The sequence below is a fragment of the Pelecanus crispus genome, chromosome 2, assembly GCF_030463565.1.
Source record: "Pelecanus crispus isolate bPelCri1 chromosome 2, bPelCri1.pri, whole genome shotgun sequence".
NCBI lineage: Eukaryota > Metazoa > Chordata > Aves > Pelecaniformes > Pelecanidae > Pelecanus > Pelecanus crispus.
This window is the reverse complement of record NC_134644.1, coordinates 160,584,766-160,607,789: the sequence shown is the minus strand read 5'-3', so window position 1 is coordinate 160,607,789 and position 23,024 is coordinate 160,584,766. Positions and strand designations below refer to the sequence as shown.

Genomic DNA, 23,024 nt, shown 5'->3' with positions numbered 1-23,024 from the left:
ACCTGCTGAAATCTGTGGCTATTTTGAGCTCGTCAAAAATACCACTCCTTACAAAATACCATCTGAAGTGCTGTAATTCATGCTTCTTTCTTATTATAGGTCAGATGAATGGGTGCTAAAGGGAATCTCTGGTTATATTTATGGCCTTTGGATGAAAAAAACCTTTGGTGTTAATGAGTATCGCCACTGGATTAAACAGGTAACGACATAATAGTAGTATTTCTGTATCTTTCAGACATTTTACATCAAAGAAGATGCAATATAAAACCAGAATATAATATAGTTTTGCACTGCAATCTAAAGGAATGTTTTGGCACTACTAAACTTAGAGGTAAAATATTTTTACCACTTGCTGCAAGGAAAAACACCGAACATAATAATCAAAATACGTTTCTGTGACTGCCTGATGAATAATAATTTTCATTGTCTCTGTGCAGTTACTTTTCGTCTTTGTGTTTGGGCTTTTGCACAAAACCAGAAAGAAGTCAAAAAAGATTGTACTTTTTCAAACACTTAGAATAGGATATGGGATTCATAAGGAGATATGTTTGGTGAATTTGTTATACTGTGATGGCCATCCATATAGCTCAGAAGGGCTCCAGTGTTAGCTTGGATCAGTAGTGGATCAGGTATCTTTTAGCATCATTTAAATACTAAATGAAATAATGAAACAGTAAAAAAATCCCTGTTTAAGGGATTTCCTTTCTTGGAAAAGAGATTTCTGTCTATTTCTTACATTTCCAAATAATGCTCTGAGACAGGTACTCTCTAGTGATAGTAGCAGTGACACTTCATTCTTTGCCAGTAACATTAATTCACAGAAAGATGTATATCTTCTTCTCTCTTCACATTCTCTTAACCCTTCCTCTTCCAAAAACTAGATTATTAACCCCATGGGCTCCATTTACATGCCTTGCTTACATGGGGACTCAATACCATATCCTTATCTGCCTAACGTACATTCAGCTCACCAGTTGTGTGCTGTGGGTGCTAAAGCTGTGGGTGCTATAGAGAACAGCAGAACTGGATGGAGGTCTACCTGAGACTTCACTGCTGCATGCAGCAGAAGTTGCTTCTGGATATTGCTTATGTTCTTCCGTATGAGTTAGTTAAGTGCTTCCACATAGAACTAAGAGGTGCTGCTATCGCAGCTCCCAATTCTGCCCTTACTGCTTTGAATGTATTATCAATATGTGAAAGTGTGTAAGTTGATATGAATCAATAAATATCAATACATATCAACATTTGGAAATTCCTTGACTAACATTGGGTTGCAGACAGACGTCAATTCACTCTCCCTGTGCTCAAGCTGACCCAATTTGATTCAAAAGCCGTGTTGACTGTTGGGTGATAGTAAGCTTGTGCAAACATCCTGCCTTGAAGTGTGCTTGTTAAATGGGCACAGCACCACACAAATTCAAACTCATGTTCCAGTTCAGAGCTGGCTTCTGTCTGGCTTGGGGATGGGTCAAGGTGAGCTTCTATATGCTGCAGTCTACTGTGTAGGTATGCCCAGTATTACTTTCCACTGCAAGGAAATGGTAATCACCTTTCTTTTGGTCAGAGACAACTTATTTGTTGAACTATAATACTCGTTAGAAATATTGTAGTTAAATATTGTTGTGGGTTGACCCACAATCCAGACCGTGAACGAGTATTAACTGCTAATTTCTACTGTTTTATTATTGTTTGCTATGCTGAGGAATATCCCTGATTTTAAAACGCTCTTTGTGTTTGTAAACAAGTTTAATTAGGAGGTATGGCTTGAATAATGCTATGAAAAGCTTTCCTGTTGTCTTTAAATAATTTCTCAACTTTTCAAAATTATGTTTCCTTATGTATGTTGTACTTTTTAGGAGTTAGATCAAATAGTGGCATACGAACTGAAGACTGGTGGAGTTTTACTGCATCCAATATTTGGAGGAGGAAAAGAGAAAGACAAGTATGTTTATTTAAGCCACAAGTCATTACAGGGTATGTTTTTATGGGGCCATTAATATATGCCTTGGGTGTGTTGTGTAGCACAAGGCCAAAGGCTGAAGAATCAGCTGCCCAAGGCATGTATTACCAGTCTCATAAAGTACATCTTGAGTATTTTGTGTCACTGTTGTTTTATTTTTCTTTCAGTTTAAATCTTGAAGGGAATTAAGTGTAATGAATGTTTGTAATGCTGTTATGACACTAATTTTTAGTAAGAGAATGAGAGAGAATATTGAGCCAGAATTTTGACCTGAGCTATTTCTGGAGTGGTTAGTAATCTTCAGGCTTTTTACAGTATCATCAGTTTTCCTTTTCTTTCCACTCTCAGTTACCACCTTGCAATCTTATACTGAGATTTCTTTTCAATTGGAAAAAAAAATACTAGATCAGTCATCTGTGAAGTACCATTGGTAACTGTGAACTGGCTGGGTTTGTGTTTTCCCAATAACTGTAGCTTCAGTATTGCTAGCTTAGGAATTTTCCCTTTACATCTTTTGTGATACTCCTGTACTACCCACTGCCTAGTGCTAACCACCGGCGGTAGAAAAGTATTGCTAGAAGCCAGATCAGTGAGTTGATCCAGGTTTCAATGACATCCTTTTGCTGGGTTTTTCTTTTCTTGGATAAATTAATCTAGTTATGACACAGCCTCGCAAAGAGTTGCTCTTTGGAAGCTCATGAGCAGCATGTGCAAAACTGTGACGTTGAGCATGTGCAGGTGGAGTGGGAGAATATGTGAATTTCTTAGGTCTTTACTGCATCAGAAGCCCCTGTATTATGAAAATACAACCTAAATTGTCTGCAGCAGTGGTTCTCTTGCTTTTGAGTGTGTGCAAATCCAGGTTTTGTTCATTAAAATTAAAATTCTGGATTTAGAACTGAAAGAAGTATGCAAATAGCCCATTTGAAATTTGAATAGTGATATTTTTTTGAGATGAAAAAAGAAGAAAGTGTTTTCTGAAATTAGGAATAGGACATACTGGCGAGTTTCCTAGCCAGGTGAATCCTCAACAACTACCATGTTTTCTGGCTGTGACAGTCACGGATGCAGTTTGTGTATGTGTATGCAGGCCAAGCCATTACTCAGTTTTGCTTGCCTGCTCATGATGGACTTTGATTTAGTTCACTGTCCTGTTCTTTCAAGTAGCGAAGCAGACCAAGTACCTAGAGGCTTTTGTTACATATACCTCTGCAAAGCAAGTTACAGCTAGGTGTGTCATTTTAGGCATCATGTTGATGGTGATGTCTTTTTTTTAAGGAAAATTTGGGGTACTGAATTAGGTCTTGGCAGGCTTTTTAATTGGCAGCATTACAATTTGGCAACATATTTTCCTACACAGAGAGACTAAATTCAGATTTATAGGATCAGATCAAGCTAGAGAAAAAGGGCACATTTATAAAAAAGGAAATGCACTAAAATAAAAGTGTCTTTTTAACTGTTAATTTTATTAGTTTTATTGTATTTATTTTAGATTTGGACACAAATAATTGACAAAATCCTGTTCTGATGCTCTTAAATGTGTGTTTCCTCTATGTGATGTATTACTGTTAGACACTGTATGTTTCTACAGCTATTTCCCTACTTCATTGTATTACAGCTTGTTAATAATAATAACAACATCGCTTAAATATAAATTACAGCTTGCTGATTCTTGTCGATTGCAAAGTTCCCTTCTATGTAAACTAAGTATATGTTCCTGACTCTGGGAAATGATTGGTATTTATGGAGGCATTTTCATAATGATGTCTAGAACGTTACTCTCCAATATATTTTTTGCATTTCTTTGTTGTGGTTGTTATTATATGGTTTCCTGCCAAGCATATTTGCATTACATCAGTCCCAATTAATAATAATATGAAGAAAAAATTAGATTAATGAATAATCTCATTTTTCAACTAAATTAGAATATGGAAAGAAATCATTGGGGGGACAAAAACTTTTCAGACACATGAATTAATTTCTGTGCAAAACACAGGTCTCACAGTTTCCTGTTTATGTCTGGTAAAACACAAACACTGCTCTCCAGAGCACTTATTTTAAAAGCAAAAAACCCAGAGTTCAGAAAAATGAAAGAAAGGAAAGTGCAGGTTAGCTGCTGTACGGATGAAAGCTTCAAAACAACGGTTCATGTGTTATGTTTTCATTTTGTGTTCTCCCCTCTCAGATTTTGGTTCTCTTCAGACTTTGATGGTGCTGTTACCACCCTGTTGTAAAAGTTAAAAAACCTCAAGAAATTTATATAGATATATTTGAAATGGAAGAAGCATATTGACGGGTCTATGTTGAATGACCAGAATGTGTTTGAGAGCATGAGCATTACAAATTTCCATGGAAGAGCTAGTTCAATTTTCACATTGACAAAGGTTCTAGGTCCATATTCCTAATTTTAATACTCATTTGGTGCCAATTCAATAAAAGTTTTAGAAGTACAATGACTGAAGAAAAATATAATTGGAAGAAATGTATTAATATTGAATGAACTACAGAACATGTCAAATGCAAACTTGTCTCAGTTTTGATTTGCAGTTAAATAATGTAACCAGTACCAAAATCAATCAACACTTAGCAAATGTAAGAAGGCCAAGAATGTGGGTCCTGGCTTGGTTGTAATTTTCAAGAAAAGAATTTTACCAAAGTCAATCAACTGTATAATTTGAAGCTGGATAAACAGTTTTGTACTAAGACCAAATTATTATATAATGTCTGAGCCACAACCTCAGTTTCCTCCTTGCATTTCAATTCTTCCATGGTTGCTAACTCTTCCCTGCCTCAGAATAGAGAAGTACCCAAAATAACAGGACAATTTTGATAAGAACTTTAGCAATTGCCTATCAACTAGAAACAGCAAGTAGTAAACCTGAGTACCTTCTTATTCATATACTCAGTATACCTAAGAAGGATAGTATTGCTTAAACTTAGAAATACTTTTCTTTTTGTGTCTTCTTAAGATATTTAAACAGACATTCATGAGTAGAGTCACGGGAGTCTTCCAGTAAATAGAAGGATGGAAAAAAATATTAAGGTGTTGCAGCTACCTTGGTTCTTGCCATCTCCTGAAATCCTAAAAGCTGCAGATAAGGAGCCAAGTGCTGATCCTGTCCTGGTAGAACGCTTCTTGCTGGCATACGTCTTTCAGCTGCATGGAAAGATTAGTCAAAGTTAAAAGGGTTTGTTTAATAGGTGTTTGAAGGTTCTGGGAGACCAGTCTTTTCCTGAAGGTAGCTGGCATGAAAGATTAGGCTTATAGCGCTTATCTTTGATCGTTACAATTCATGAATTATTTCATTCTGTCTTGCAGTGTCTTCTAAAGTCTTTGGACAAATCAGGTGCCTGGTCCATCTGGAAATGGTTTAGTTAGGTTATCTATAAGCGAGAATCGCAGGGGAAGAATCCAATTTTGAGCCCAGAAATTTTAAGTAGCTGGCATTTTCTATGTCACAATGGCCAATTTGTGATTTTCCCACCAACCAGCATAAAATAAGTCTGGATTCCCACTTCTTAAGAAGTTGGCTTGACTGTGGGTCCAGTTTCTTAAGATGTTTGTTATTCATTCATGGAAAACTCAAATGTCCTGTGAAAAGAACTAAAAGAAAAAACATAGCCCAGTTGCCACAGACTTGGTTCATCAATAAAATAACATCAGACTTCTAGTTCTGTCCAGTTCTCAAATAATTGAAAGGGGGCAAAAATGTCTTATTTTTCTCGAGAATTATGGTATTACAGCTACTTTTGTACTAACTGGGCTATAGGTCAGAATGTTTGTGTTCTGAAATGTAAAACCTGGAGAAAATTAATTTTAAAGCTCATCAGAATTAAGTCTTCTGGTGTTTTACTGCTGTACAGCCACGAAGGCTATCCAGAAATCAGTTCTGTTTTTAAAAGTTTCAGGGTTTCACCATTTGTTTGTCTTCTGATATAGAATGAAATGAAACCATTTAAAATATTTTGCTTATAGACATGAAGGGTATGTGTGAAGGAGCACCACAGATAGTTCAAGTTATGGAAACAGTGTGGCAGCTGTAACATGATGCTCTGCCTAGTCTTCCTTGGCATGTTTTCTGATTTAGAAGTCATCAGTTTGCCAGAGTATTGAAAGCATAAAGTTGCTAACTAAAATAAAAAACAAACAATTCCTTTGGCTCATCTCATGAAAGTCTGCTGTGAATTTTAAACCTCTTACTTTTCTTCAATTGCAACAATTATTTATATAAATATAAGATATTCACTATGTACAATCACTTGGAAATGGAAGTGGAATGTCAATTCATGACTAATTTCCAGACTCAAGTCACAGATTCCTTGCTCTGGTTGCTACTGCTACCACTGTCTTTACAGTAATACACAGCATGTATTACCTGTCATTGTTCTTTATACAGTACTTGCTGTGTGCCAGGTACATGCACCCGTGTCACCTTTCTGTACAAGCTTGCGGTCATTTTAAGCATGTTATAATTTATAACTTTAAAGTAGTAGAACAGATCCTAAATAATCGTTGGTGCAGTTATAATCTTGGTTGCTAAGGTGTATTTTAAGTTGCATTCCATAAAATGCAAAATAGAGAGCTGGGGTTTTTTTATTTTTATTTTTCAGCCCTGCATCACATTTACATTTTTCTATTAAACACCCTCATACGCTGTCCTGGGAATATTACACTATGTTCCAGTGTAAAGCACATCTTGTTATGAGACTGATTGAGAACAGGATTAGCATGGAGTTCATGTTGCAGGTAGGTGTATACATGATTATGTAGAATATAGACAACTTTTTGTCTTTAGCTGCATTTCTATTTATTAAAAGGCATTTAAGAAAGAACAAAACAGGTCATCATAGGATTCCATCTGTATTTTCAGTTTTAGCAGAATAGAACAAATGTAAAATGTAGGTCTTCTGTGTTACGATAAGGTTAGCTATTATTCTTATACATAACTTGTAAACTTTTTATATATTGCATATTCTCTTTAATGTTAAGGTATTCATTGCTTTGGTTTATTGTGATTGGTTGTTAACACTGAGGACTGTTTTACTTTCACTGGTGTTGCTGTGAGCTAATCTAATCAAATTATAAATAATGAAAGTAATGAGGATCCAGCTTCTTTCTCCACTGTATAAAATTTTCAGTGCTAGAGGGAGCATAGATCTTTATATTAGAAGAAGCAGTTGAATATGACTGTAATTTTATTCTGAAATGCCAAATTTCTGCAGAGTTACACTTTTTCTTCTTTACTAAATATGTTTTGTGACACGTCTTAAAAAAGATAGGGTGCTATAAAGAAACACACAGTTAGAAACCAAGTGGTACCTTTTCTTATCAGCTTCAGGTTTTTGGATGTTTTTTGTGGTTGGTTGGTTTGTTCTGTTTTTTGAAGGACAACATGTATGTGCTTGTGTTAGATCTATTATAAGAGGTTAACAGGTTGAAAGTAAAGCAGACCCACCTTTTTTAAAGCTTTCCTTACATAAATTTTAATTATTCTTTGCCATTTTTAAATAGGAATCGCAAAGCAGAGAACTTGATGGCTGTTTTATTTCTAAAAGCAGATATAGTCAGTGATCTGTTTTACTGGAGATAATTTTTGAAAGCTGATGGTCTTTTAATGGATTTTGTGTATATATCTGTAACTTTGAGGAAGTTGGTTCTTTGAAAAAGCTCAGGTGGAAAGAATTGATTAAAAACACACTACTCTGCATTATAATTTGGTAAATAAAGGCCATACCTGCTTGCAGTGACTAACCTCACAAATTACATGGTTGTGAAGTATAGCGATGCTTAGAACTAGAAAATGGATGCCAAAAAGTGTTTCTGTATTCCACTTTGAATTCAACTCTGTTTAAAAGCTGCATAAGTTGTACCTGTAGCAGTGATGAGCAAAGATGACATTTTTAGTTTTAATTTTGTTACTGTTAAACATTTCCCATGTGAAGAAGCTGGGGGTTCAGAGCTTTCCTCAGCATCGTGGATGGTTTGCCTTAAGTAAAAATACTTCCGTGTCTGCAAATCACAATTTCTGATATGGACGAGCAAATAATTTCCTGATATGTCTTTATTTTGAAAGACTGTTTTCGAGGCCAGTTATCAGAGAATGATTTTATTGGTCTTTAGTTGCAATTCAGCTGCAACTAAACAGAAAAGCTTATTTTATATATTGAAGTACTTAGTGAAAGTAATAACTTTTTATCATTTTAGGTTTTCAACAAGTTGTTGAGTCTGGCCAGCACTGCTTCATCTCAGAAGTTCCAGTCACACATGTGGAGTCAGATGTTGGTTTCCACATCTGGGTTTTTGAAATCTATCTCAAATGTCTCTGGCAAAGACATCCAACCTTTAATAAAGCAGTGGGTGTATCCTTTTTATTCTTGGTCTGGATTGTTAATATGGAGAATGAGCTTGTTTTTTAGTTGGCACCATTAAAGGAATGTGAAGAAAGGTATGAAATGTCTTTGCTTAAAACAGTTAAGTACACTATTCTTTAAATTAGAAATAGATGTGAGCCATGAGTTCACACTCCTTTCATGGTCATTTAGAGTATGCTAGCTTTTTTGGGTGTTCTTTACTAGAAGGGATTTCATGATTTTAAGTTTTACTTTGAAAGAAGCACAAGAAGTCTGCTGGAATTTAAGGCCAAATTATACTAAAGAGATTCCAGAGGACACTGCCCATAGAAATATGCTTAAGTCTGACATGGAAAATGCTATAGTCTGGTGCATTTTAAGATGTGATTTCCAGTAAATCACCATGAAATAAGTAACCTAAAGCACAGATTGATAGTTTAAAATACACTAACATTTTAATAGCTTGGTAGCTTGTGTTAATATTACAATTTCAGGTAAAATAAACCTCTGTGTGTTGATTCTTCAAATTTCAGTGATATAAGTCAAGAAATAGGATTTCTTATTTTGGATTGATATGAGGGTAAATTTGAATTTGCTCCATTTAACAGGTTTAATTGGTAGCTTTAACGTGACTGCAGGCTAAAATCATGCATGACTGTAGCAAAAACATACCTTACTGTTCCAACAGAAAACAAAAGTAGGTATTTGTGTTTAGATATTATTTACTTGAGCTGACTTAATAATATTCATGCATCTCAACATCTAACTAAAAACACTGTATAATTAATATTTATAGAGTAATATGAGAAGTTAGTATTTTATCTGCATCGGAAGTCTTTATAAAGTATAAATACACATTATTCTAATTTCCATACTTAGCTGTTCCAAGCACTTGAGGAAAATAGGGGTTCTATATGTACGTATATTCACACTGCAACTATACCTAAATATCAGCATTACTGTCTGAGCTGGGTGAATCTTAACTACGTCTGTTCTGTAAGCAAGGAAGAATTGTAACCTTACAGCTTGTAAGACCAGAGCAGGTCTTTGTATTGTTTGGGAGGATATTTTATTACTATTAACTAGTGCTGTGTTGATTTTGTTTAAACCTTGTGCTGAAGGAACCACTAAAAATGCCATAAGCTGTACCTAATGACAAAGTCACAGACCTTTATGAACAGAACCAGTCTGAGGTATCTAGCCAAATGACCATATTCTGGGAGAAAAGTTAATAATGCATGTATGGTAAGAAGCCTCTTGGAATCTGGCAGCTCCTCCCTTAAATGTGAGGACATGAAAGAACAGGTTTTCCTTCCCTGCTTGTCAGAGACTTGAGAACATGCACTAGACTAAACTGCTTCATTCTAGTTTTAGTTTTAATAGAAATAAAGTGTAGTAATGGCTGTCAAACAAATAATGAATGATGAAGTTATTCACAGGAACAGTTGACTTGAAGAAATTGTTGCCTGGGATAAAAATGCACAGTGAGATCATTACTTTTTATCAGTCATATTGTATACGGCAGGCAGGTAAACACCACAGTTGTTTGCTCACTCTCCCCCTCCCCAGTGTGATGGGGGAGAGAATAATAAAAAAAAAAAAAGTAAAATAATATTAAAATAATGATAAAATAATAATAATAAAATAAAGCCTAAAATATTGATAAAATAATTATGATAAAAATGATAAAATAATATAAAAAATGATAAAAGTATATACAAAACAAGTGATGCACAGTGCAACTGCTCACCACCTGCTGGCTGATGCCCAGGCAGTCCCCAAGCAGTGATCGCTGCCCCCCAGCCAACTCCCCCCAGTTTATATACTGAGCATGACGTCATATGGTATGGAATAGCCCTTTGGGCAGTTGGGGTCGGCTGTCCTGGCTGTGCCCCCTCCTTGTTTCTTTGTGCACCTGGCAGAGCATGGGAAGCTGAAAAGTCCTTGACTAGCATAAGCAGTACTTAGCAACAACTAAAACATCAGTGTGTTCTCAACATTATTGTCATCCTAAATCCAAACCACAGCACTATGCCAGCTACTAGGAAGAAAATTAACTCTATTCCAGCCGAAACCAGGACAACTCTCATGTATATGTGAACTCATATACACACACACAAGTGAGTGCTCACAATGACCCAGTTTGAAAAACTGCAATGAAATAAATGAGTTGAATGTAGCATGGGTAGAAAACAGAAACTAATGTCTACATTTTCCCATGAGTATTATTTAACTGAAATATATAGTAAAGCAAATCATATTGAAGTTACTAAAGTCTTACTCAATTACTTCCTCTGAGAGTATGTCAAGGACACTGGGTATGGTGGGGTCCAATATAGTTTTTCATAATGACTTTTTTCTTACTAGATAATTTTCATTGTACTTCAGTTTTTCACCGTAAGGTACATGATTGTATATTAAAGAACTGTTTAAAGAAAAAAGAAAATCTTAAAAAGTTAATGAACGAACTTCAGTGTTTTCATTTCTTGATTTGCTTAGGATAGGAAATTCTAGGAATAAAGAAGCATAAAGCAAGTGTAAAGAGTGAAAACACTGAGAATTATGTTTGTTTATAACTACTGCATTGTGCACTAGAATTCCTATACTGCTTATTAGGGATCAGAGTGGAGTGGTAAAATTTTATGGTAGCTTTGCATTTAATAGAAAACGGAATGTATTGGAATTGGAAATAAAACAAGACTACACATCTCCTGGGACTCAGAAATACGTGGTAAGATCAATTTTCCATATTTATATATACCTACAAGTATGATGTGTAGGTTAATAAGCATAATTTTAATGTTAATAACAAAATCTTGTGAACTTGAAGGGTCCTCTTAAAGTGACAGTGCAAGAACTTGATGGATCATTCAACCACACATTGCAGATTGAAGAAAACAGTCTTAAACATGATATACCTTGCCATTCTAAAAGCAGAAGGTAAGAATTAAAATACAGACTGCAAGTAGTTTTAGTATGGATACGTGAAAGCGTATAGTACATTGATTATAAATATATGCTTTTTAAATTTTGTGTTTGTATTTTGTTAATCTTACTGAATAAGATTTACCTCTGATGTAAGGGGAGAAAATAGAATTTACTACTGTTTATGGACAGTGAGAAACCTTACGTTTTATATACGGTTCTTAATTATAAGTAAAGGTCTTAAATTTTATAAAAGTTTTATAAAGACCCTATTTATGTAGAACGAGTTGAATGAAGACTGTAATTAATCAAGTTACTCAAAATGTCTTTGAATGGGAAAGACAAATTAGAGGGAAGACAAATGTAGGCCAGAGGAGTACGTCAAGTGAAGATACATGAATGAAGCACTTGCATAGTTTTCTGTTAAGAGTGCCAGGGCTGTTAACTAAACCTAATGAGCAAGAAAAGTTACATACTTCCCAAATAGATTCTCTCAATTTCCTAATGCTCCTTTAACCTCTGCTTCTCAAAGTTGTACGCTTATGTGTAATTGTAAAAATGGTGGGAGTCCAGTTTAAACCAATGTAAAGTATTGGTGATTATTATTTGAACAAAACTGATGCACAGCTCAACTTTGTGAATATTTTTTGCTGGAGAGAGCATTATTTTTCGGTGTGGTGAAATACACAGCGTACTTTTGCAAGCTTAAGCTCCATTTACAAGCATATCTTTGCTAGCATGGTAATCTTCTAAATACCTATTTTTTTCTATTTTCTCTTTTTTTTAATAGAAACAAGAAGAAAAAGATTCCACTGATGAATGGAGAAGAGGTGGACATGGACCTTTCTGCTATGGAGTAAGTTAGCTTGCTGGAGTTTCTCAGTGTGAGACTGAGCCATGTTCCCCTTGTCTGAAGCATGCTATTTTGAAAGATTTGATAGTAATGTTGTACTTCATTATACGACTGGCAAATTTCAAGACTATTCAAGACATGTTTCTTTGCCTTCTTTGAGACTTTTCTTCTGTAGCTGGGAAAATGCTGGTGAAGTGTAAAATGTATGTGTTAACTACTATAATCAGTTTTTTAAAAAAAAAAATCTTAGGCATGATGAAGTGATAAAATAAATTACTTGATTTCTTCTTACACATTTCTGATGATATTCGGCTGAGTTTATAGGTAAAATGTAAACAAGAATTTGCTTGAAACAAAGAGCGAGCAATTTTTGTTGGACCTTGATGAAGAGCATTTAAGTAACACTACAATAGACAAGTTCCTGAAATCTGTGGTTAATTCTGAAAGAATCCTTTTAAATTGAAAATAAGTGATGGAACGCTTCCTACTGAAATTCATACTGGCATTAATTTCGGTTGGAACTGTTTAGCTCTTTGGAAGCAAATCCTTGCTCAGCATAAATACCTGCTTTACCTTGAGTTGGAGCCAGTGGTGCTCTCAGAAATACTGAAGGTGTTGATACCTTGTGCTGGCTGAGGGAAGTAAATAATCTGCTCTTGAAAATGGATGGTGTCTCTTTGAAGAAGGATAGATTGCTTGCCACCTTAAAAGTGTTGGAGATTCTGGTAAATTCAACCTCATCTAAAATATGATGAAAAATAATTTTATAAGGGATATTTTCATTGAGCAAGTAATTGTTATAATTTCTATATGATAGTTGACATATGAATAAACAGTTTTTAAATTGTATTTAAGAGCAATTAGCATAAATATTTGTGAATGGTTCCTATCAGTTATGTTCAGGTAGCTATTGCATTACTATTCAGCTATTACGCTGAGCTGAAACCATAATGATCTTCTTAGAACTACCTTTGAACTGGTATATGATTTTATGCAAGTCACTTATGCTTTGTTTATCTGCTAACCTCCTAATCTGCGATGCTGTCATTCTTTTATCCAGTTTGGACTCCTATGCTCCAAGCATATATGTTAATGTTCGTTCTTTTCTATTCTTCTAAATCCTGTGCATGCACTCTTCTTTTCACCGTTCTTTCTTCTCTAGCTACTATCTTGACAGTAATTCTAGGTATTCTACAAATGTATACAGAAATATGCATCATATTTATAATGATGCTCTTTTCATCATGCCAAACTCTGTCCTAATTCCATATCTGTATTTTGTTCTTAAAAATTTTTATGTGGAAAACTGAGTAAGAGACTTTATTATATAGTTTGTGCTTGTTGCTCCCATAAATGACTTCTGCGGTCATGGTGCTGTGTGAATACTAAAGTATAAAATGCTTCTTTGGGTGGAATACAACTGAGTAATTTTGTCTGTGGGACTAACACTTTAATCTTGTCTGTTGATACTTTCACTTTTATCATCATTTGGCTTGGCAGTTCTGTGCATTTGCATGGTTACCCTTGTCAGCTTTCAACATTATAGCATGTGTGTGTTTGTAAAGCACTTTCACATCTATTGATAAAAAACAGTATATAAAAACCTGGTGTTTACCCCCAGATTTTCTTTGTTGGGTTTTTTTTTGTAGTCTTAAACTGTAGAAGGTGATAAAGTGCTGCTCACCTATGAAAGTTATGGTGTCTGAGGAAGTAGAATTAAGCATATTGAGATCATAAGTAGTTTACCATGAACTCAGGTCTGTAGGTTAAAAATACTAAAACACTGTATTCACTTTGACATATTAGAGGTTTGGAGAGATTACCCTGGGAAGCTGTAGAATTGCCATCCTAGAAGCAGGAGATTGCACCAGGTGACTTTCAAAAGTCCCCTCTAACTTGGATTCTTTTGTGGTTCTTTGACTCTAAATACTTCGAAAATAACTCATAACAAGTTAGAACATCATTTGAATTTCTATAGTCTTGAAATATTGTAAGCTATTAATGTTTTTCATGTCTGTCTTAGTGCTGATTCCCCTTTGCTCTGGATAAGAATAGATCCTGATATGTCAGTACTGAGGAAGGTAGAATTTGAACAATCTGATTTCATGTGGCAGTATCAGCTTCGATACGAGAGAGATGTGGTTGCACAAGAAGAAGCCATTCTGGCATTGGAAAAATTCCCTACTCCAGCATCGCGGCTTGCACTGACTGATATACTAGAACAAGAACAATGTTTCTACCGAGTGAGAATGCTGGCCTGTTTCTGCCTTGCAAAGGTGAGGTTGCATGGATGGGAGTAAGGGAAGAAATCCACTAGATGTTGTAAACGTTTCAGCTCAAAACTCATCACAGTTCTTCAACTGACTTGATATTTAGCCTCTTAAAAGTATTTGCCAAGTATTTTTAACATGACTATTTGAAAGGAAAGCTGTATTATTTTAGTCTGTAAATGGAGACCACAGAAGGCTTTTATAATTGTCAAAATTGAGATGTCAGACATGAAAACCACAAGGGATTTTTCCAGATTTCATTAAATGGCAGAAAGAAAAGACTTTTGTTTAATCTTTTTCAGAGCCAAATTGTATTTTTTTTATTTTACTGGGAAGTTCCTTGGCCTGTCTGTTGAGAACTCTGCAGTGCTGAAATTCATCTGTATGTCTAATATGAATTCAGATTGCTGCTCAGTATTGTTTCAGGTTGAATAGGGGCACAAAATAAACATCATGTTGGTCTGCAGTTAAATATTAAAACCACAAATAATGGCCTTGAAAAGGGAATATCTTTTTTGTTTAGACACAAAATGAGCATTAAGAATGAAAATTAGAGAAACCTATAAAGCAACTGGGTGGAAACACAGAGAATTTCTGAAAAGGCATGGTTTTGACATACTTCTACGGTCATAGAGTCCAGATTATTGGCATATAGCTTGCTTTCTGCCATGTACATGTTGAGAATAATTCAGTACCTGTACAGAAATAAATCCTTTGGCCATATTTTGAAAATCAAAATCCAAGAAATGTTTGTCACAAAGTATTTTAATATTATGAAACACTGGTGTTATACTGCCAGTGTATGTAGTGGTACTGCCAGTATCTGACATACAATATGCATGTTTCATAATGAATTCTCCTAGAATATTTAAAAGTGTACATTCCACAGGTAAATATTAAAAGAGCAGTTGTTACAATGTTTAAATGCAATAGTTTTTCTGTCTTTACTTTGAATTCTCAGGCAATTGGGCTGCAGGTAATCATAACCAGTTTTGCTCAGTTGTAACTGTATGAAAAATCTTGGGTCTACAGATAAGGTAGTTGACTTACAGAAAAAAGATTACAAAGCTAAGCAAAAAGTATGGCTGTGACATTGACTCTAGGTGAAGGGGCATGCCAAGACAGAACTGTAGATATGTTTATGTAAGTTACCTAGGAGGAAAGGATTCTATTACAAGTTCCAACATGAGGGTGTTAGTAAGAATCACTTCCTGTTGTCATTAACTCAGTTTAATTTTCACAGCTTGTAAATATTCAGGATTTGTATTCTTTACTGAAAAAAAGCAAAGTCCCTCCTGCTTATTAGGGGGAGGGTTCTTTTTTGTTGATTTGCAACTTGTAGCTGGATTGCGGTTACTATTGTAAAACATTCTTGGTGTACTCGTGTTGATACAGAGAAATGATTGGTGATAATGCAATTATAAAACTGAATTTACTACACTTTCTAAATGTACAGTATACTTCATTGTAAAACAGAACTTCAGTCTCTCAGGCATAAAGTATCCAGGTAACATATTAAATCCTCATTGATAAAGAAGTTAATAGATGTGTGTGTGCACACGCGCACTTTGCTGAGTAGTTCATGACAAATAACCCTGCAGAAAAAGGAGAAAACAATGTCACGATATGAATTCCCTGGAGTATATGGAGGCTGCTTTTTCCATTCAGATCCATTGCAGTGTTGGTGATGTGGTATAAGGTTTAAAAAAGCAACACCACCACCACAAACTATTCCCCACCCCCAACATTGAGGAGTTTCATAGCTGTGCATGACAGTTACATTTTGTGCCAGTTTTTTATGCTATACTGAATTGAAGGATGCAGAAATAGAGTGTACCATCTTTTTAGTGAAAATAGAAATAATGCAAGACAGGCTATTTGTGTTATGGTTTGGGGAATGTGCAAATGCATTTAATTCAGAGTGTATAGCGTATCAGTAGAATAAATAGGAAACTTGGATTCTGTCAGTATTTAAACAGAAGTTCAAATGAGTCAGAACACATACTGAAAAGATGATGATTTAACTACTGTTGATTTAATTTGAAAATACTGTTGTTCATCTATAGATTTTGCAAAACGAAATGCTTAAAATGAGAAGTAGTTAAAAAATATTAAAGAATTTACACCCCAATATTAATGGAATAGTGAATATCTTGTAAATATAGTAAACTTTGACAATATTTTTGGGGTTGAGTTTTATTTTACACTGCTACATAAATTTCACATCTGCAGTTTTAAGTTCATTGTCATGGTTTCTAAGCAGTCTTTGGGATTAAGCTTCCTCTGCAGGAAGAGTCATTATGTAGCTTACAGAAAAAGGTATACCTGCATCTTTAGTTCAAAGACTTCAGTTATTGCAAAGGGACCATCTAGTCTGACTGCCGTATTTTCTCCCTCTGTCTTTCCTTTGAAGCCTGGCTTAGTGGGAAAATGGTTTTCTGTAATAAAAGACCCATCTGAAGTAAGAGCAATGGTGAAATGGATTGCTACCCGTCTTCACATAGCCTCTTGTTTTTCTTTCTCTTATTGTATATGTAATACTCTTTGAAACAAGCTAAATAATTTAGAAGGAAATCATCAAACTAATTTTCTTCTGTGTGAAACCAGATTTTTTCCTTAGGCTGTGGTGGGTCTGTAACGATGGAAATTCCCGATATGTTGTAGGGCGCATTGGCTCCGTTTGTATCTATTTGAAGGACAGTACGTTCTTGGCAATTATCCTTTTTGATTATGGGTAATGTGTATTTTTCTACAGCCAAAGTAAACTTGCAGTGGTGATGTTAATATGATTTCCCTTACCCCCTAATTCTACAGATTGCAAATTCCATGGTAAGTACGTGGACAGGACCACCAGCCATGAAGTCACTCTTTACCCGAATGTTTTGTTGTAAGACTTGTCCAAACATTGTGAAGACCAACAATTTCATGAACTTTCAAAGCTACTTTCTGCAAAAGGTAATTTTTTTTTTCCACTGGACATTTTAAAAAAAAAGTCAAAATACAAAAATGTTCCTACAGTTGACAACTAAAGAAAGATGGATAGCACAGTCCTGCTTTACCCCTTCATAAAATTCCGAAATAACTAGTTCGTTCTTATATGGCATCTGTTTGTTCCATCTTAGTCAAAAATCAGTTAACAAAATTTTATCAATTTCTTCTGAGTAGCTAAAGTTAAATCAGCAGTGTCTTCAGAAGAATGGAGTACCTATAATAATGATTTGTACATATTTGTGAGCTGATTCTTAAATAGAATTTACTGCACAGTAAAAAAGCTACGCATTTTATCTTTTAGGTGAATTCAGCTGTCTTTATTCATTAGTGGCAATGATAGCATACTCCAAATAAAATCTCATAGATCTTATCTCTAATTGGTGGGCTTTTTAGTTCAAGGCACTGCATGATCCTTCTGGCCTTCTCCTTTCTATTTCAACATCATGTATTGCTGCAGCTTATTTTGATGTTAATGTAGGTTTTTTTACTGGGACCTATAGCTGTTAGTTGTACAGTGGATAACAAAATGGATGACAATTGTTTTCTCTCAAGGTTCACTTTATAATTATTGGATGATTGAGTTCTTATTTCACAGATTTCATATTCCTGATTATAGAGAAAACTCAAATTTTGTTTTCTTACTCTGTCTAAAACTGCTTCATCTTTTTCCCCACCAGTCTCTTTCTTGGACCTTCTTTTGTATTTTTCTGCTCTTTTTGTCATTGTTCATTCTTTCCCATTAAATCTTACACTTTTCTCCTTTTTAATCCCATGTCCCAAGTTTGTAGATCTGGAGGAAGATTCCTAAGTCTATGCGAGTGGAGACCAAGAGAATTGCTCATTCTAAAATAAATACCTAATTGGGCTAATACCTGTCTGACTAATAATTATTTAGGCTTCACTGACTGTATTGGATCTGTACCTCTCAGTGGTAATGGAAGCTTAGACATTACGTTCACACGAAAACACTCAAGTTCAGTGTCTGTGTCAGAATTAGTTCCATCATAATTTTCTGTGTTTCATTATTTTTCATTTGTTATGTTTTTGATAGTGCCTTGACTTGAGAGTCTTTTCTTGGATATACAATTTTTTCAAATGTCTGCACTATGACTAACTATTGAGCAATAATTACATAGTTTATTTGATCTGAAAATTATATAGCATGTAGTATGACTTTCAAAAAGCATTTAAATACAATATTTCAGAGATTTGCTATTGTGAAAATGTTAATTACTCATTTTAGAATGTAGCTCTTTTCAGGGTGTAACTATCATTTCACTAATGCCAGAGTGATGTTTGTATTAATTTTATTATGCAGACTATGCCTGTTGCCATGGCCCTTCTGAGAGATGTTCACAACCTCTGTCCTAAGGAGGTTTTAATGTTTATTTTGGATTTGATCAAGTATAATGATAACAGGAAGAATAAGGTAAACAATATGTTTAATTTAATCTCTCACTTCTTTGTTGAAAAAAGTCTTAGTGGCATAAACCATCATGCAGTATATTAACTAATGTAAGTATCTGGCTAGGAGAGTTGATGAAAAGGCGATACACTAAACTAAAGAGCAAATGTTACAGAATGTTCTGTAGCTGACATTTTTGTGGCATTTCTTGGATGTTTCAAAGCTCTTTGTGCTTGTTAACTTATTAAGGACCTGCCTGTCTTCATTTGCACACATACTTCTCTCGTTTTACTCTTTTTCATTCAAAAGACCCATGTGTTTTGAGAAAATGTGCATGAGGCTAACATGTAGCATGCAAAGTTAAGCACTGGTTTGTTAGGGTTTTTTTCACCTTGAGAAGAGTATTTTAAAGAGCAAGGAAAGGAAATAATCTTTTTTTTAACAATATACAGGACTCTGGTGTTCTGGGTTCTGAATGTCAGCTCTAGCTCACAGAACTGGATTGCCTTCATCTAGTTAAATAACTGCTGAAACCCAGGTTAATATTGTTCCATCACTAAGTTGAAGCATCAGAATTGGAAGTGTTGTCATCTAAAGTTCCTTCCCACACAGACCACCTCTGAAGGATGATTAGAGGACCTTTAAGATCCTGAGATGATAAAAAATTCCATCTCCCTAGCTACAGAGGAAGTCTACAACTGCTAGGAGCCTAGCATAATCTTCCCAATTAAGTACCCAAAGTGAAGTGGAACAATCTGAAGCCTCTTACGTCTGACTTCTTTGTGTGTAGAAACACATACTCTAATAAGACACTCGTGGCAAGATTACTGAAATAAGAGGATGATAGAGGGTGGAGATGTAGAGAGTTGACATGTGAATGCAAGCACGAGTAGTCACAGAATGTGGTGAGCTGTGCTAACATCTCCCGACCACCAACGGAGAGATCCCGCCTCACTTTTCCACATGTCCCTTCCGCACATGTATTTGACATCTTCTGCCGAATCTGACAGATATTGGGTTTGTTTAGATTAAATTAACTAATATTCAAATTCGGTACTTTTTACTGCTTTTTAAATTCTATTTTTATACTTTTTGCTGCTTACTGAATTAACACGACCAACAAATGCAACAGCCAGCACAATGGAAGTGGTTGAAACTGTGAGCCCAGGTAAAAGGAGTGAATGGAGAAGCAAAGGTTTCCTCAATGAGCAGCAGTGAGCCCATTAGTTCACCTCAGAAGCTTGTGGGGTTGCTATCTAGATAAACTGTGTGATTTTCTGAGGTGCTGAACACCCATTAACCTTGGTAGCCGTGGTACTGAATATAGAAACAGATAGTTGTAGATGCTCGCATTTAGAAATAATGGCTTTTATTTTCCATATCAGGAAAATTTTCAATGCCTGATTTTTCCATTTTTATAAAACTATGCATTACTATTAATATGCTTGTATTACAGAGTGAAGATTAATGATTGATAGTATGTCTGCTTGCTCAATCACTCTCAAATCCATTTTCAGAACAAATCTATTCCTGCTTTGCTTTCTCATGCAGTTTCTCACATGGTTTATGTTTTAAAATCTTGTTCTGTAACAGTGCTTCAACATTTCTTAGCTTTTAAAGAATATATATTGTTATATTTGCTTGTGTTTAAATGCTGTTTTCATCTAGTTTTCAGACAACTACTATCGTGCTGAGCTGATTGATGCCTTAGCCAACTCTGTAACTCCTGCAGTCAGTGTGAACAATGAAGTTCGAACATTGGATAACTTAAATCCTGATGTTCGACTTATTCTTGAGGAAATTACCCGTTTCCTAAATATGGAGAAGCTTCTTCCCAGTTACAGGCATACCATTACAGTCAGGTGTGGTTTAATAATTGTTGTACACATGAAGAGAGCAGACATATTAACGCTACTTTTTTGGGTTTTATGTATCCTTCTAGAGTTAGTATTTGAGATTTTAGCTTGCATGTCTTAATCTTATATGTCAAATTCCTTCCAATTTCCAAAAGCTGATAGTGCAAGTTTGTCTTGATTACTTTATTTTTTCAACATTATTTCTATCAATGTAGACTTTTAATAGCAGGCATAAGTCGGTCATGCTTGTGCCTCTTTAAGAAAAGCATTTATGAAAGTTTTGCAAAAGGTTGCCTTGTAACATATCTATAGACTACACAATATAATCTGGGCTGTGTTTTCTCTGTAAGTTAGTACAGTTCTACTGAAACCAAACAATGGATTTGACACAGTGGGGAATTTTGTTTGTGTTTCTGCCTAATTCAGAGTTAATGAGAGCTATGTGTTAATGCTGTGAAAGTAATTGTAACGTGATAATTTGCATAATACAATTCTAGAAAAATTGCAGTTCTTGATTTTGAAGAAAGTAATTTTATTCTTCTTGGCTGGCATTCCAGAAACCTAATGTAAATTTCCTCTTTCTATCACATCTAGCTGTTTAAAAGCTATTCGAGTGCTTCAGAAGAATGGTCATGTCCCAAGTGATCCTGCTCTCTTCAAGTCATACGCAGAATACGGGCACTTCGTAGATGTCCGAATAGCAGCGTTGGAGGCTGTAGTTGATTACACAAAAGGTACTTTTTTCAAGTATTGTGACACTTTGTAACACTTGTGATATAGTAGAAAAGTGTCATACTTACCTCATTAATATTAGGTTGAAATACTGTTCACCAGATGAGCTTGTGTGATGACAGATGTATTGATGAGAAGCTGAGATCGCTGTTAATGCTTTGTCCTAGAGAATGCAAGTTTTATGAAGATGTGGTGAGCATTGTTTCTCAGTGTCTTGCAAATTGAATCAGATACCTAAGTTTTGAAATAATGAGTAGACAGCACAATGAGCAGTGGTAAGGGGTTTTGGTAATTTAACACTTCATGTTTAGTGATTTTGATTCAGTTGAGTTCAGCTGTAATTGCTAGTCAAAGTTCGTGGTTTTGCTTTACCTTCTTGCTAACCTCTTTATTTTGCTTTTTGCATGCATCTTATGGTTATAAATTTTGGAAACTTGGATTACTTTAATGGTTATTGATTGATTCTGCTTTGCCATTCCTTATGCATAGCTTACGTTTGTGAGATGTTTCCATTCTTTTAACATTGTCTTTTTCTTAATTGACTGCTGCAGGTCCTTTCTTAAATGCCATTTGAAGTTGAAATTCAATCCTGACATTTTCTAGAGGCAGTTAGAAATTATAGCTTTAATGATTTGCATTTTATAAAATGGATTTAGTACTGCACTGGCCTGTTCATTTATTTGGATTAGTCTTTCTCTGTTCAGCAGATTTGTGACAGTTCTGTGTTTGAACTATCAAAGTGGCCAAATCCTTCAGCTCTTCGTCTGTGAGCAGACTGTCGATTCGAGACTTCTAATTATTGTGCCTCAAATTTCATGTTTTCATTTTCAGGGTAATGGAGAGTTTTCTTCGGTTTTTGCATGAATAATTGTTTTCTCTTTTTTATAAGGGCTTTATTACTTTTGATCTTACTGCTGTCATTCTGTCCAAAGACTTCTCAAGCTAGATAGGCAATGGGAGGTTGTAAGGCAATTGGAGTCTTTGAGTGAATGCATCTGGCAGAATTCAGACGTACACTTACAGACTGAAACCAGACTGTCATACAGAAAAACTGATAATCTCAAGGGAGGCTGTGCACTGAGCGTGCTCAGTCTTGTAATTCACCAGGCATTCTGGATCCATAAAACACTGCACATGTACCATTTGGTGACCCTGTGAGTGATACCCAGCTAGAATTCAGAACTCTGCTGGTGCTGTGCACCTCTGTCTGTTAGGCTGCTCACTTTGTTTCTCCCTTCATAGAGTGTTAGTGGAAACATTTGCTGGAGAATGGAAAGCTTACTCATCACCTTGCCTCCTTTAGCATAATCTCCTCACTAATTCATCCCACCCTTTGGAAAGACAAACTGATAGAAATAATGTTTTGTCATTAAATTCTTGACCTTTTATGGATGGTGTTTATAGTTAATAACTGACTTGGATAAGAAAGTGTACTGCAAAGTAATATAGTACATCTTTAAAACAGCTGATCAAATGGGCTGCTGTATAAGCAAGATAGGGTAAGTTGCTCGAAATACTCTACAGGAGGGTAAAACTTGAATGGTAAAAAGTAGTAGAAAGATTACCTGAAGAAATCTGTGATTGAGCTGAACGTAATTTTTGACTGAGCTCACTGTGAGATCTGGAAATGATGGATTAGAGTATTACTGTACCTAACTGCCTTGCCCCCCCTTGCCTTTCT

At 35.3% G+C, this 23,024-nt stretch overlaps 1 protein-coding gene across 2 annotated transcripts in view; it reads left to right on the top strand.

Annotated features, from left to right (window-relative positions):
• Positions 1 to 23,024, top strand: part of TAF2 (TATA-box binding protein associated factor 2) — a 68,366-nt gene that overhangs the window by 21,781 nt on the left and 23,561 nt on the right. Inside the window, exons 9-20 of one of the 2 annotated variants that reach the window (XM_075704760.1) lie at positions 100 to 199; positions 1,857 to 1,942; positions 6,572 to 6,707; positions 8,166 to 8,320; positions 10,928 to 11,042; positions 11,142 to 11,251; positions 12,027 to 12,092; positions 14,113 to 14,365; positions 17,174 to 17,314; positions 18,669 to 18,779; positions 20,424 to 20,617; positions 21,206 to 21,345. In XM_075704760.1, the coding sequence (XP_075560875.1) occupies positions 100 to 199; positions 1,857 to 1,942; positions 6,572 to 6,707; positions 8,166 to 8,320; positions 10,928 to 11,042; positions 11,142 to 11,251; positions 12,027 to 12,092; positions 14,113 to 14,365; positions 17,174 to 17,314; positions 18,669 to 18,779; positions 20,424 to 20,617; positions 21,206 to 21,345 (1,607 nt within the window). The remainder of the gene's footprint in view (positions 1 to 99; positions 200 to 1,856; positions 1,943 to 6,571; positions 6,708 to 8,165; positions 8,321 to 10,927; positions 11,043 to 11,141; positions 11,252 to 12,026; positions 12,093 to 14,112; positions 14,366 to 17,173; positions 17,315 to 18,668; positions 18,780 to 20,423; positions 20,618 to 21,205; positions 21,346 to 23,024) is intronic. The other variant, XM_075704761.1, reaches the window with a different exon arrangement.